General features: G+C 42.3%; 1 protein-coding gene across 4 annotated transcripts in view; it reads left to right on the forward strand.

The window, feature by feature from the left end:
- PCED1B (PC-esterase domain containing 1B) overlaps positions 1-8,202 on the forward strand; it is a 155,198-nt gene extending 146,996 nt beyond the window's left edge. For 3 of the 4 annotated variants that reach the window (XM_066369036.1, XM_066369038.1, XM_066369039.1), the window contains 2 exons: positions 9-80; positions 6,558-8,202. In XM_066369036.1, coding sequence (XP_066225133.1) covers positions 6,615-7,982 — 1,368 coding nt within the window. In that variant the 5' untranslated portion in view covers positions 9-80; positions 6,558-6,614 and the 3' untranslated portion in view covers positions 7,983-8,202. The remainder of the gene's footprint in view (positions 1-8; positions 81-6,557) is intronic. The other variant, XM_066369037.1, reaches the window with a different exon arrangement.
- Positions 8,203-15,472: the final 7,270 nt, after the last annotated feature.

Below are 15,472 nucleotides of genomic sequence, written 5' to 3' on the forward strand. Positions count from 1 at the left end.
CTCTCCAGGCACATCCTGGAGCAATGTGCGGAAGGCTGCGGCCGGGCCACCTGAGCGGAGGATCCCTGCGCGTCTGAGAGGTACACTCTGGGGGGGAGGGGGGAGGGAGGAGAAGTGGGCCTGCGGGTTGGAAGGTTGGAGGGAGGGAACAAAGCGAGGTGCTTGCTGTCTCTGGATGGGTTTTCTGCCGAGTCCCAGCGGGGAGCCGTTGCAGTGACAGAAGTTTGGAGGCACCTAGTGCACGGCAAGCCCTATACTAGACCCCTCACAGACACTGACGTCATCTTTTTTTATCTTCACTATTATTCCGTGAGGTGGGGGATAGAACCCCTGTTTGTTGCCAAGAACACTGGCTCAGAATGTTGGGCAGCCAACCCACGAACACACAGCTGGTCAGGCCAGAGTTCACGTGTGACTTAAGTGTCTCCGGAAGTGAAAGTTAGACCACTGCCTTCCTATATCTTTCATGTTAGACTAATATGGTAATAGGAAGGTTAGCAAATGTAGTTTAATTAATGGTTTGAGACCGTAATGTGGACGTTTGTCATAACCAATACATGGCCAATAATCATGTTGTTTACGTTAACTGATTTGATTTCTGACTTTTAAGAAATCTTTGTTAAAATTGTTTTCTTTTAAATGAGTTCATCTGACTCTATAGCTCCATAGCTTATCTTTTGTTTTTATAGAAGTTACTTGCATACCATGTATTATGAACACCGCCTCATTCATAAAGAATACCTCCTGCATTTCTTTCTGTTGTCCATAGGAAATTTCTATATTAGGCTATCACTGTGGGGAAAAAATATATGCCTTAAGGATTTTTAAACTTGGTAATTTGTAGACCCCTCAGTGTATGAAAGTCTCCTGTTGATTTTTTTATTAAAAAAGTCACAAATTTCGGACTGGTCTGATGGAGATGGTAGGGATACTAATTGAGTATGTCCACAGTAATTCCTGTTTCCACAAAACAGACTTGTGGTTACACTGAGCTCAATTTGAAGATCACTATTGCAGGTTCCATTTTCCATTTATGTAACTTTTGTCTGAGATTTTAGATGTGTTTAAGGACTAACTGAACAGCCAAGTTAGACTATGGGCCCAATGTAGGGTAGAGTTGGCTAACTTAGGGTTGGGATAAGGAACCATGAAAGTTGTTGGAGGTATGAGGCAGATTTGCAGAATGACAACTGTCACAACCCCAGATAGACACAAGTGTTCTCTTAAGTTTTTACTGAATTACTTAATGGGCTGTAGAACTGAGACCTATGCTAAAGGTGAGGTTATTGAGGGTAAGGGATTGGAATTGGTCTTTCCAATGGCTTTTTGGAAATAATTTTTGTTGCATTATTTAACTTATTATCTCACAGCGCTTTTATGTAGTTTTAAAAATTTGCCCCTAAAACCACTTTTTAAAATAGTAGGCCTGAATTATTTCCCCCACTATTAGGTTATATAAAGGAATGGATGTTAACTGACTTGTCTGTCCCAAGTCGATCCCCAATTCACAGGCCATTCATTAAGCTTTCCCAAAGAGAAGTTTGAATTGTTTCCTTTTTAAACAATTTTATTGACTTTAGAGAGATAACTGATTTTTTGTTCCATTTATTTATGCGTTCATTGGTTGATTCTTGTATTTGCCCTGACTGGGGATCAAACCCGCAACCTTGGCTTATGGGAATGTTGCTCTAGCCAGCTGAGCTACTTGGCCAAGGCTGCTTTATTTTATTTTTTAGTTTTTTTTGTTGTTGTTAACTTTATATGACATGCAATTTAATTACTGACAAATTTAAATTCCACTTGGAAAACTAAGCAAATGCCAAATCATAGCTAAGTTGTAGAGTTAAGTTTATGAAAAATAATTCTTTTCTTATTTATACTATCCTGTAAAACTTAAGGGGATCTTAGAAAGTTCAAAGCATTGATTTGATCACCAAAAATGCAGTTTGAAAGAAATGAACTATATACCCAGTCTAATGTCGCATTAAGATGGTTAGTCATATGCAAGAAACTTCTCAACTAGTTACAAGTACTTTCTACAACTAATCGATTGAAATAATATCTTAATTGTTAGTGATTACTCCTGTAATTTAAGATTTCTCTGCAGTCTCTGGAGCTACTGTCTTATGAAATGTGTCACTTTTCCTGTAACTAAAATCAATAAGAAAAGGAAAATTAGCCTAATTTCTACAACACATTGATTAATGGAAAATTAATGTTATGTGTTTGGTTTGTGATGGTTATAAAGCAATAGTCAATGATTTAAAAGTCATGGCTTATGAAGCTATTAAAAAATTATATCCCCAAACAGAAACCTAAGCAAGATACTTGAAAGTAATTTATTATAGTAGCAGCCATTATTAATGTATATTTCTGTCAAAGTTTTAGCCCAAAGTCAAATTTTACTTTGAAAACAGAAAAACATGACACTGCATATAATTGTGACTTGGGGACTCTTTAAAAACTGATTTGATATTGGAATCACAGATTGCAATGATCGTCCATATACCTTCTCTCCCCCTTGACCTTTCCTACAGGCTTAGGTGCTTTATTTACATACGTCAATGCTAACTGCTACCTTCTTTCCTTTTTCTTTACATGTCTATCTCCATACTCCTTCTCTTGAGAGAAGAGACTGCATGTTTATACCTACTCCTTCCAGCTAGCACAGTATCTGGTTCTCAGTGATCCCTATTGAATGAATGAATGAAGCAATCTATCTATAAAATAGCTACCAAAACTAATAAGTGAGTTTAGCAAATTTAAAGCAAGGTAAAAGCCTAGGTTAAAAAGACCACTGATCTTTTTTTGTTTCAGTTTTATAAATAACATGAACTTTGAAAATGAAAGTATTTGACCAATTTTTTAATATGAAAGATTTAGCTCTCCATATTATTCTCCCACCCCACCCCCCGCAATAGTTCCCCCTCCTTTATTGGGGGTGGTGGTTTTGTTTTTAATGTTTGACATCTTAGCTAAAGGATTCTTTCCCACAACAGTAGTCTTGAGGGTATCTGATTTGTTAGTCCTGTCACAGCTGTGGTGCCCTTCATCAAGAATTTCATGAACTTACTTTCAGTTTCGACTTCTAACTGGAATGGTCTTTTGCAGTCATTTTTTCTTCTTTTCTACAGTCCTATCAGCATGATCCACAGCAGAAGAACAACAAATTCTTAGGTGGACATTTTTGCCTGATTTTTGAGTCCCAGACCTTAGAATAGCATCTGGGTAGGTTAAGTTCACTGGTCAGGATACAGGGCAGGGCAGCTCAGGAGTCTGTAGAATTTTGTTTTGGTTATTCTAAAATCCAAGTCTTTTAGGTTTTGCATGTCTCTTGCTTGAGATCATGGTAAGGATTGAGAAAAATATACACTCTTATTTACACACACTCTCACTCCCCACCCCACCCCCCACACAGCCAAGTACCACTTCTCCTGAGCAGGCAGAATGATTGATTGCCCGCCTAGGCATAGAGGCTCACAGCAAAGGATCCTTCCTTCTCTTATCTCATCTCTGTGACATAAAGCCAAGCTTTAGGATTCAGACTGGCCCTCAGAGGGTTCTGGTCTAAAAGAGGTCTCCTATAGAGACAGATTTGGGAATCACTGGTTTTAAGTCTTAGCTTCATCACACCAATGCCCTTCCCTATGCAAGGTGAATAATAGGAATTATCATATAAATAGGATAACATTTGTAAAGCACCTAGCATCTAGTTCAATAAACATTAAGTTTGTTTAATTCAAAATCTTTTGCTTGCATTATCTCATTTGGTCTTTACAGAACCCTTTGAGACAAACAGCAGAAATACTGTAACCCCCCTTTTACAGATGGTTTACCTGGTTTTCTGAAACTTAGTAATAATAGTAGTAACTCTTCTCCATGCTTACTACTTGTCAGGCATTGTTCTAAACACTACATTTAATCCTTACATCAAATCTATGAAGTGGGTACTAAAAGTCCCATTTTACAGATGAGGAAAATTAAGGCAGACAAAGGCTAAATAACTTGCCCAAGAACAAAGAGCTAACAAATAGAAGAGTTGGGATTGAAACCCAGAGAGTGTGGCTTCAAAAACAATGCTCTTCACAGTATACTTAAGTGCCTCCATTTGACTCACATTTGTGAGTCCAAGTCTAAGGCACTTCACATCCAGAGAAAGAATCCATCAGACCATATAAGCAAAATAGCACTAAAGGAGGCAGCACTAGGTTATCAGATCTGCCAACCTCGGGGAGAGAACTCGAATGACAGGGGTTGATGTTCAATGCTCTAGGGTACTAGGCACAGACTATGACCAGAGCGCCAAGCACAATGGGGACACACAGAGCTGGGTGGCATGGGAATCTTGGAAACACACTGGGAATAGATGTCCCCTGCACTTAGCACTTCGGAGACATGAGTCTGAAGTAAAGAAATATAGTTCACATAGACCCCTACAGTCTACAGCATCTGTTCCTTGTTTTCATGGCACTTAGCATTCTCCACTTTGTGTTATAATTATCAGTGAACATTTCTAATCAACTTGTGAAGGACAACACTAAGTTTTACTCAGTTTTATATCCCCCATATGGTGCATTTAGTAGAAGCTTAATAAATGAGTTGAATGAATAAATGATTGCAAACAAATGAACATGCCTGAGCCCCAAAAAGATTTGGAGTTTGCTTTAAGTTTTATTTTGTTGCAATAAACTAAGTCTTATTTTTAAGCTTTTTATTTATTGATTGATTTTAGTGAGAGGAAGGGAGAGGGGGAGGGAAAAAGAGAGAGAGAAACATTAATTTGTTCCACATAGGTGTATGTTCATTGGTTGCTTCATACACGTGCCCTGTGCTGGGGATTGAACCCACAACCTTGGTGAATTGGAACAGTGCTGTAACCAGCTGAGCTACCTGGCCAGAGCTGCATGGAGAGTCTCTGGAAGAAATTAAGCCAATATTTTCAACTGTTGTCTTAGGGCATCTTTTATATTCTACCGATTTTCGTGTGTTTATTTTTGTACTTGTACCCATAGCTTTTAAAAACTGAATGTGTCATTTAATAAGCTGTCCACCACACCTATTAAAATGTTTACTAATGCATAAACGCCCACAAGTATCAAGTCACTGTGGATTTTAACAACTTCTTTGTAGGTACAAGCAGTGAATAACATCTTTCTCCCCATCTGAGATTTGTTAGTAGTTACTGAAGTGTGTTTCTACCTTTTATTCATTAGTAGATGTGGTTGTAAAGGGCAGCTTGAAATAAACTTCATCTGAAGTTTTGAAGATGAGTTTCACAACTTTTAACATTTTATTCAGTATGCTTTTCCTCTACCTCTCAGGTTCAGTTTCTGAATGACAAATTTGTCCTCCTGGGAGATCCATCCAGAGGTCCATGTACAAGGACCTGGTACTCCTGCTTCCGGTCCTATAATTAAAGCAAACGACAGGTTAGCAGGAGAAAAGGCACACAATTTTTATTAATATTTCTGTGTACTCGAGTTCACAGAAAAGAAGGAAGCAGATTCAGGGGTTTATATACCATTTTAACAAAGGAGACAGGGTTTGCACTTCAGGGGATGATATATTGTGGGCAAACTGATGGAAAACCTGGACTATTTTAGTCAGGTCTTTACATGCCAACTTATCTTAGTGTTTACAACTCCCTGCCTTCTTCCTGGACTCTTCTGTCCAGTTGGGGAAAGGGTACCTTCCTCAAAGCGGAAGGTGTACACTGCTTTTAGGCAGATAGGGAGAATATAGAGAGTTCTTTCTGTGTTCTGTTGATTCTCAGTTGTTTTGGGCTCAAAATCATCCTTATGCCAAAGTAGCCTATTTGACGTGGGCATATTGTTATCTTAAAATGGCAAAGCAAAGGGTATTACAGCGGAAACACATGTGAATTATTTCTAATGTTATTTCTTTCATACAAGACCTATTGGCACATGAATTGTTACTTTCTATTGCCTTCCACTGAATTCTTTTTCAGTTATTAAAAGTAATATAAGATTATATAAAGTATATTAGCAATTCACCCATAACCTTACTATTAAAACTCTGTTTTGTATATTTTCTTTCAGTGTTATCTATGCATATCTGTTTCATATAGTTTCAGTGTATGAGGCACACATGGTCTTGTAATTTTCTCAACTTTACATATCACACACATTCTCCACTTTCTTGCTTACTCACATTCCTCATTACTCAGCAGCCCCAAAGTTTGTTTAACCAGTCTCCAGTTGTCAGCCATCTGGGCTGCCTTCCCAGTGGGGGTTTGCACCTCCAGCAGACAGAGGGCGGGGCCAGGTTGGCCCCTCCTGGCTAGGTGGAACCTGGGCCTCCAGCAGCAGCCTTAGCGGTTCAGAGGTCAAGTCCCAGCCAGAGCTGAGGCCAGGCCAAGCAGGGCTTCTGGCTCCAGGCTCCATTCTTACTCCCTCAGCCCACTCCCAGCCGTAAGGTGGTGGAGTTCCCCCCTGCGGTTTTCTCAGGCCAAATTTCATCCCTAGCCCTGAGTCTTACCCACACAGAGGGCCTGCCCAGGGTGGGTTACTCCCAATTGCTCTCTCCTTCTGTCCTAGCTATCTACAGACCCTCCTGTGTGCAAAGGAAGGAGCTGGGCCACCTGACTGGGCATCATGACCCAACTGCTATCCTCCGAAGTGCGGCAGCTGCTCCACAACAAATTCGTTGTCATCCTGGGAGACTCCGTCCAGAGGTCTGTGTACAAGGACCTGGTACTCCTGCTGCAGAAGGACTGCCTGCTCACTTACGAGCAGCTCAGGATCAAGGGGGAGCTGAGCTTCGAACAGGACAAGCTGGTGGATGGAGGTCTGAGGGATGGCATGCACAATGGCACCAACTACCGTGAGGTCCGCGAGTTCTGCACCGGCCACCATCTTGTGCGCTTCTACTTCCTCACGCGCGTGTACAGCAGGTATGTCCAGGCTGTCCTGGAAGAGCTGCAGGCCCACAAGCACACCCCGGACGTGGTCATCATGAACTCCTGCCTCTGGGACATCTCCAGGTATAGGGATGACTCCTTTAGTAGCTACCGGAAGAACCTGGAGAACCTGTTCAGGCACCTGGGCCAGGTGCTGCCAGAGTCATGCCTCCTGGTGTGGAACACGGCCATGCCTGTGGGCAAGAAGATCACTGCGCCCTTTCTCCCACCAGAGCAGCTGTCCATGGCCTTGCAGAAACCGGTGATTGAAGCCAACTTCTACAGTTCTTTTGAGGCGCAAAAGCACAATCTCGATGTGTTGGACCTGCATTTTCACTTCCGCCATGCGGGGGAGCACCGGCATGGTGACGGGGTACATTGGAATGGGCGCGCACACCGGCACCTCTCCCAGCTGCTGCTGGCCCACGTGGCCGACGCCTGGGGTGTGGAGTTGCCGCACCGCCAGTCGGTGAGCCAGTGGATCAAACGTGGCCCTGCAAGGGACAGACTTGGCCAAGGAGTTGAGAGACAGCCTCAGACCAGCAGAAATCAACGGGCCTTACCTCCTGCTAGGCACGGATCCTTGCTTCCATTCCCAGCTCCCCACCGACCCCGGACCGTGTCGCTCCCATCATTCCCACCGTTACCTCCTCCCGGGCATGGACCCCTGCTCCAGCTCCCAGCTCCCTGCCTAACCCTGCCCCCACTCCTGCCCCCACAGTCTCTGCCCATTCCCTGTTACTCAGAGATGCCCCCCCAGTTCTTGTTGTGTCCTCAAGATTTTTCCTCAGACCAACCTTTCCAGTCTGGTCAGTTCTTCAACTACTTCCATTCAGATGTCCCCTCACCTGCCCAGACAGGATTTGACTTGGAAACTGACTTTATATATGATCCCCAGCCACCAAGGCCCCCTTTCCCCACACCGTATTATCAGCAGCCGGCCCCTGTGGTTCATAGAGGTTTTACTCCAAATCTACGTAGGCGCCGCTATGCACCCTGGAGACAGCCCTCCAAATCTCGCAGGAAACAGGCCCAAGCCCACCCAGAGCCACAGCCTCATTAGACTGACTTGAGCCTTTTTCTTCCTCATGGCGGTGGACTTAAGAGATCAGCTGACTGCCTAAACAGACTGACCCTGTTAACAAAAGCGTTGGTCCACACTTGGGTTTCTTTCTGTTTGCTGTTGCCAGTAACCGCAGGGAAGAGTAGTCTGACCCAATCTTGTTGGCTGTGGCCACTTCCTCCACACTCTGGGGGCGACCAAGTGTTTTTCCTGCCACCTCACTCCCTATTCTCTTTGTCTTTTTTGTAAACAGAAAATTGAAATTAAAACGTTGTTTTACAAAAGTATGTGGGGGTTTTTAATAGTGCCTCTCCCTTCCATTAAATAATTAGCATTGAAAGAACAAGAATGATACCTGCGGAATGATTAATAGCCAGGGCATCTACTTGATAAACTACTCAAAGTGCGTTTGTCTGAAATAATTCTAAAGGTTTTCATGAAATGGATTGGATAAACAAAAAAACCTTTTAACTTTTTGTGATCGTATTTTCCAGAGATTCTTAAAGAATCGTTGTATTTTAGAACTGGGAAACTAAAGACATAAAATTTAACTACCATTAACAAACAAGGAAACTGAGGCCAGGAAAGGTGAGTAGACTTGTTCTAGGCCACACAGAAAATCACTCCTCTACTGATCTTTCCTAGTTTATACTAGTTTCTAGTTTATGTTAATGTTCAAACCACAGAACTTCTTTGTACCACAGCAATAAAAACCAAGAAAGAATGTTTACCAAATGTTCTCTGGAATGGACATCGATTGCATCCTTCTATGGAAACTAAGGCAGAAAATTCCTGTAGCTCCATAATCAGTTTAGTGGTTCATGCACGATGACCTGTGTGTGTAAAATCAAGTGGATGGCTTGCTTGTGACTTGATGATTTCTTGGATGGTCTTGAATTTTGAACTTGAGATAATTAGAAAAAATTTGTTGCTCTCAGTGACGACGGGAGTCACCATTAAATAAACCTGTAAGCTGGAAGGGACCACCCAGTGCACAACTAACAAATGGCCATGGCCAGATCTCTGTTTTGTAGGAATGCTAACATCAGGAAGAGTTAAATGCTAGGCCCTTTCTCACACTAGACTAGTGAAATTTTAGTACTTAGATAAGCTAGTCAAAATATTATGGTATTGCATAGCTTGACCAGGCAGTGGCACAGTGGATAGAGCATCAGACTAGGATGCAGAGGACCCAAGTTCGAGACCCTAAGGTCGTCAGCTTGAGTGCGGGCTCATCTGGTTTGAGCAAAAGCTCACCAGCTTGGACTCAAGGTCGTTGGCTTGATCAAGAGGTTACTTGGTCTGCTGTAGCCACATGGTCAAGGCATATATGAGAAAGCAATCAATGAACAACTAAGGTGTCGCAATAAAAAAACTAATGATTGATGCTTCTCATCTCTCTCTGTTCCTGTCTGTCTGTCCCTATCTATCCCTCTCTCTGACTCTCTGTCTCTAAAAAAAAAAAAAAAAAAGAAAGAATTAAAAAAATAGTATTGCACAAATGGCTTTTTAAATATTATTATTAAATATTATTATTGAATTGACTCAACTGGTATATAGATCCTCAACTGGACTAGTCATAAATTTGACAAGAGTCAGGAAATGTCTTGCAAAAAGGAAGTTTATGAAATCACAAATCAATGAGATCAGCTAGTTACAGAAGAAGTACACAGCAGCTTTTAATCTATAGCAGCTTTTAATCCTAAGATTCCTGGAAAAGGGGCCATTCTCTTACCTTTGTGTCTCAAATCCTAGTGCAATGTCTAGCACTTAGTAAGTACTGAATGTTTCTTGACTGAATCTGAATGAATGATGTGAGGTGGTGCATGAATGTTCCTGGTGAGAATACAACCCAAATCTATTATTGACATTAATCATTGTACCACATCTGAAGGAATATTACCTAAAAAGCATTATGATGACCTTCAAGGACTCTAGAAAGGTAGTGGCCACATGTCAGAATTTGCCAGAATGTCCCAGCAATAGTTTCAGAAGGGATGGACCTCTATGGCCAATCTAAATGTTCTAATCGCAATGGACTGTGCAATTTGATAACTTCAGCCTTCAAGATGAAGTAGATGCCTTCAGTCTGGCCTTACATTTCCCAAGCAAGACAAAGCTGTGTGTAGCTGTTAATCGAGTAAGCTTATGCATTCCATGAATAAGCCAATAAACTAGTGGTGTGGTTTATAGCTCTCATGAGCTAAGTTAGTATGTATTATTCCTCCTCTATCTGATCACACCTGATGAGCCACAGAGAAAGAGTTCTTAGATGTACAGGTTTGAGGACCAGACAATGACTCAATGATGCATCTACACTATTATGGATTAAATTGCACCAATCTCTTAACAGTCCTGTTTCTCACATGGATAGTCGTGCAGGTAGACTCAGACAGGGACAATCTTTTCTTTCCCAGGTGTGTTAATTTCCTATGGCTACTATAACAAATACCACAAACTTGGTGGCTTAAAATGACACGTTTATTCTCTTACAGTTCTGGAGCTCAAAAGCCCAAAATCCATGATTCCAGAGTACAGCCCTTACTATGTCCTACTCTGTCCCACATGATCAAGCTTCTGTCTGCCACGGCAATGTTATCTCTTTCTCTTTTAAATAGTAGTAAAACACATGTAACATAAAATTTAACATTTTTTTAACAGAGAGAGGGACAGATAGGGACAGACAGACAGGAAGGGAGAGATGAGAAGCATCAATTCTTCATTGCAGCTCCTTAGTTGTTCATTGATTGTGTTTTCATTTGTGCCTTGATGGGGGCTGGGGGCTATAGCAGAGCTACTGACCCCTTGCTTGCTCAAACCAGCAACCTTGACTTCGATCCAGCAACCCTATGCTCAAGCTGGCGACCTCGGGGTTTTGAACCTAGGTCCTCTGCATCCCAGTCCAACACTATCCACGGCACCACTGCCTGGTCAGGCTAAAATTTAGCATCTTTTTTTTTTTAGAAACAGAGAGAGAGGGATAGACAGGGACAGACAGACAGGAAAGGAGAGATGAGAAGCATCAATTATTAGTATTTCGTTGCGCATTGCGACACCTTAGTTGTTCATTGATGGCTTTCTCATATGTGCCGTGACCACGGGCCTTCAGCAGACAGAATAACCCCTTGCTTGAGCCAGCAACCTTGGGCTCAAGCTAGTGACCTTTGCTCAAGCCAGATGAGCCCACGCTCAAGCTGGCGACCTCGGGGTCTCGAAACTGGGTCTTCCACATCCCAGTCCGATGCTCTATCCACTGCACCACCACCTGGTCAAGCTAAAATTTAGCATCTTAACCATTCTTTTATAGTGCACAGTTCAGTGGTATTGAGTCCATTCACATTGTTTTGCAACCATAATCTTCTGGAACTCCCTTCACTGCTCTCTATGCTTTCAACCACACAGAAGTTCTTTCTGTTCAGAAAATATGCCAAGCTCTTTTATAACTTGGACTTTTGTACTTGCTGTTCCCTTGCCTGAAATGTTCTACTCCCTACCCACCAATTTTGTGGATATGTAACTTTATCCTTCCATCCACACCTCCCAAGTTACCTCTTAGAGGCCTTCCATGATCATTTAAAAGTACTGTTACAATCTAGCAGTATTCTTTACAGCCTTTGTTGTATTGCCCACTCCACTCAGCGGAGGCTTCAGTAGATATTTGCCAGTTAGTTTCTCCAACTAGAATGTAAGGTCTATGAGTCACTGTTGAATTCCAGTGGCTACTAGTGCAATATCTAGCAAAGAAGATGTTCAAGAACATAATTAATTTGCATTGTGTACTGAAGGAAGAAGGCACTTTGTATTAACATCGAGCTGTATTTGATTACTTTTCTTAAGAAAATGTCTACAGAATTCTCCCATAACTTTACCTAAGTCATCTGGGTAGCTAATGCTCAGTGGACCTTCCCAGCCCACTGAGCGTGAGAGGCTGATAACAGTTCAGTGGAGGCTTGCATTTAATTTTATACGTATTCTGGCCTTTATCTCTCACCTAAGAGCTTTCTTCTTTTGCCTATTTTTGCTATTGTCACCTAGCTCTTTAAATCAAGAAACCTAGCAATACAATGAAGTGATTGCTAAAAAGAGCCCAAATCATTTAACATGTATGAGAGAAGTTGTTGCTCTACTATTAACACTTAAAATGCAGGGTTCACACAGCCTAGTCTCCAGCTTCAAGAAAGGAGAGCACCCAAAGCATTTTATACTTGACTTTTGTCTCAAGTTTTCTGGAAAAGAAAAAAACAAAGGTAAAATTAGTGATTACATTGACAGTATCCAAGCAGCGTATGTGTCTCACAATATTCTGTAATAAGGTAAACTATGTTAAACCAAAGGCTGAAACTTTAAAGCTGCCACTATATTTTTTCATGAGTACAAACAAAGCTCAGCACTTGGAAACATGGAATCTTCTATCTGGCCCTGGGGACAGGACCAGGCCCCTCCCCCTGGTCAGCCACTGCGCTCTTGCTTCCTGGGCCTTAGCACTGCAAGACTCCGGAGGTGATGTTCACGTTACGTTCTCGAGTTGTACACAGCAGCAGCTCCGTCTCTGACAGCTTTATGTTCATGAATTCCGCAAAGGTGAGTTGTTTTGAAAATTCAGATCATTAAGACTCATGTTAGAGAAAGGACTAACTATTGTTTTAAACTATTGTGTGTTTGTATCTATACTCTGGAAATAATGTTACCATTCCCACAACTTTAAGAAAGGCCTCTATCACTGCATGCTTAATTAATATATTTTTTCATGAGACTTTTACCCATTAATCTTTTTTGTGTGTATGTGACAGAGATAGAGACAGAGAGAGGGACAGATAGGGACAGACAGAAAGGAGAGATGAGAAGCAGCAATTCTTTGTTGCGGCACCTTAGTTGTTCATTAATTGCTTTCTCATATGTGGCCTTGACCAGGGGACTACAGCAACTCCTTGCTCAAACCAGTAACCTTGGGCTCAAGCTGGTGAGCCTTGCTAAAACCAGATGAGCCCGTGCTCAAACTGGCGACCTCGAGGTTTTGAACCTGGATCCTACATGGCCCAGTCCGACACTCTATCCATTGTGCCACCGCCTGGTCAGACCTAAAAACAAGATTTAGGAAATATGTATTGTTCTAGAGAATGCCAGATAAAACAGTTAGGGTAAGTGAAGAGAAAGGATTAGTTAGTGACATTTTATATATGAAGCTTTTTAAAAACAGCATTATAGCCTGACCAGGTGGTGGCGCAGTGGATAGAGCTTGGACTAGGATGCAGAGGACCCAGGTTCGAGACCCCAAGGTCACCAGCTTGAGTGCAGGCTCATCTGGTTTGAGCAAAGCTCACCACCTTGGATCCAAGGTCGCTGACTTGAGCAAGGGGTTACTCAGTCCGCTGAAGGCCCGCAGTCAAGGCACATATGAGAAAGCAATCAATGAACAACTAAACAGTCGCAACGAAAAACTGATGATTGATGCTTTTCATCTCTCTCCGTTCCTGTCTGTCCCTATCTATCCCTCTCTCTGACTCTGTCTCTGTAAAAAAAACAAAGACAAAAACAGAGCATTATAATAATCTATGCCCAGATATGATGTAAAAATCACCAGGTAATCCTGGGACAAGTCTGAGAATGAGAATGACTTGTTAACTGAAATGGAATGAAATGGACCTGTAATGATTGTCCTCTTCCTCTAAGATGGGGGAGACATTGGAAGGGCCCAGCTTGATAATAAGTATCAGGCCAGGTCCAGTCCAGCAGCAGAGCATGGTGTGGAGCAGAGTTGTTCCATCTCAGTGGTGTAATACCTGGCAAAGGATACATCCCAGACGAGCATGGTAATGGGAAGTAGAGAATAAACAGCATTCTGAAACTGAGCAGATAGTCATCAACATAGCACTCTCTGTCAACACTTCATGGGCTTGTTAGGAGCAGGAATAAATCTCCATCAAAGTGCCTGTCTTCGAAGAATAAGAGCACTAGCAGGAACTGCTGTAGCAGAGCCAGACGCCTCCATTGAAGAGGAAACACAGCCAGGCCATGTGGTCTGTGACAGCCAGCTTGGGCTCTGGACTGGTGCCCTCTGTCATGCTCGATGCTGCATCTCAGACCCAGCTGGCACCTGGCTTACTGAACTTGGCTTCGTATCTCCAGTGTCTACAGAGTATGACTCATTTTTGAGGTTATATTTCACCTCAGTAATTACATCACACTGCCAGACTGATTTTTTTTTCCCTACCATCTACTCTTCCCTAACTGCACCATGTCCTAAGGCAGTGGTTCTCAAACTTTATCTAGTGTTCATCAGAATATTGTGGTGGGCTTGTTAAAACAACATGAATGCTTTCTCCAGGGGTTTCTGATTCAGTAGGTGCAGAGTGAGGGGCCCAAGAAGTTGCATTTCTAGTAAGTGTCACACTTTGAAAACCACCAAAGAAACAAAAATAGAAAAAAGAATCATGAAACTCTACTCATGTAGCCATAATCTAAATTTATAACCATCTTTAATATTTTGCTATATTTTCTTTATCTTTTTTCTGAATAAATTCATAATATTTCATCCCTAAATATTTTGTATGTAGAAAATGAGATTTTTGTACATAAGCACAAGTATCACATCTAACAAAATAATAATAACTTGCTGATGTCATTTGACTCTCATATGAACTGAATGTTTGTATCCCATACCCCCACCCCAAAAATTCATATGTTGAAACCCTACTCCATAATGTGATGGCATTAGGAGGTAGGGCTATGGGGGGATAATTAGGATTAGATGAGGTCATGAAGGTGGAGCCCTCATGAATGGGATCAGAGCCATTATAAGAGTCACGAGAGCTTGCTTTTCTCTGCTCTCTACTACATGAGCCTACAATAAACTAGAAAAAGAGGGTCTAGCCCTGGCTGGTGGTTCAGTGGATAGAGCCATGATGGCGAACCTTATAAAAACCACCCACTTTTGCAGTGCTGGTCAACCTGGTCCTTCCCACCCACTAGCTTTCATAGTAGGCGATAGTGGAGCAACCAAACAGTGCCACGATTGGCCCACCATGAAAGCTGGAATGCCCACTAGTGAGCGGGAGGGACTAGGTTGACCAGCACTGCAAAAGTGGGTGGTTTTTGTAAAAAGGTTCACCATCACGGGGACAGAGCATCAGCCATGTGTATGGACATTCCATGTTCAATTCCCAGTCAAGGCACACAGGAGAGGTGGCCAACTGCTTCTCTCCATTTCCTTCTCCCCCTTCTCTCCCTCTTTCCCTCCTGTAGACAGTGGCTCAATTGTTTCAAGCATGGCCCTGGATGCTAAGGATCGTTCTGTTGGAGCAATCAGCCTCAGGTGATAAAAATAGCTCTGTACTCGAACATTGGTCTCAGATAGGGTTGCTAGGTGGGTCGGGCACATGCGGGAATCTGCCTTACTGTCTCCTCTCCTTTCATTGAAAAAAAAAAGAGTGTCCTCATCAGAATCCAACCATGTTAATACCCCACTCTCAATGTCCAGCTTTCAGAACCAT

This window comes from Saccopteryx leptura, chromosome 2 (assembly GCF_036850995.1).
Source record: "Saccopteryx leptura isolate mSacLep1 chromosome 2, mSacLep1_pri_phased_curated, whole genome shotgun sequence".
NCBI classification, from domain to species: Eukaryota; Metazoa; Chordata; class Mammalia; order Chiroptera; family Emballonuridae; genus Saccopteryx; species Saccopteryx leptura.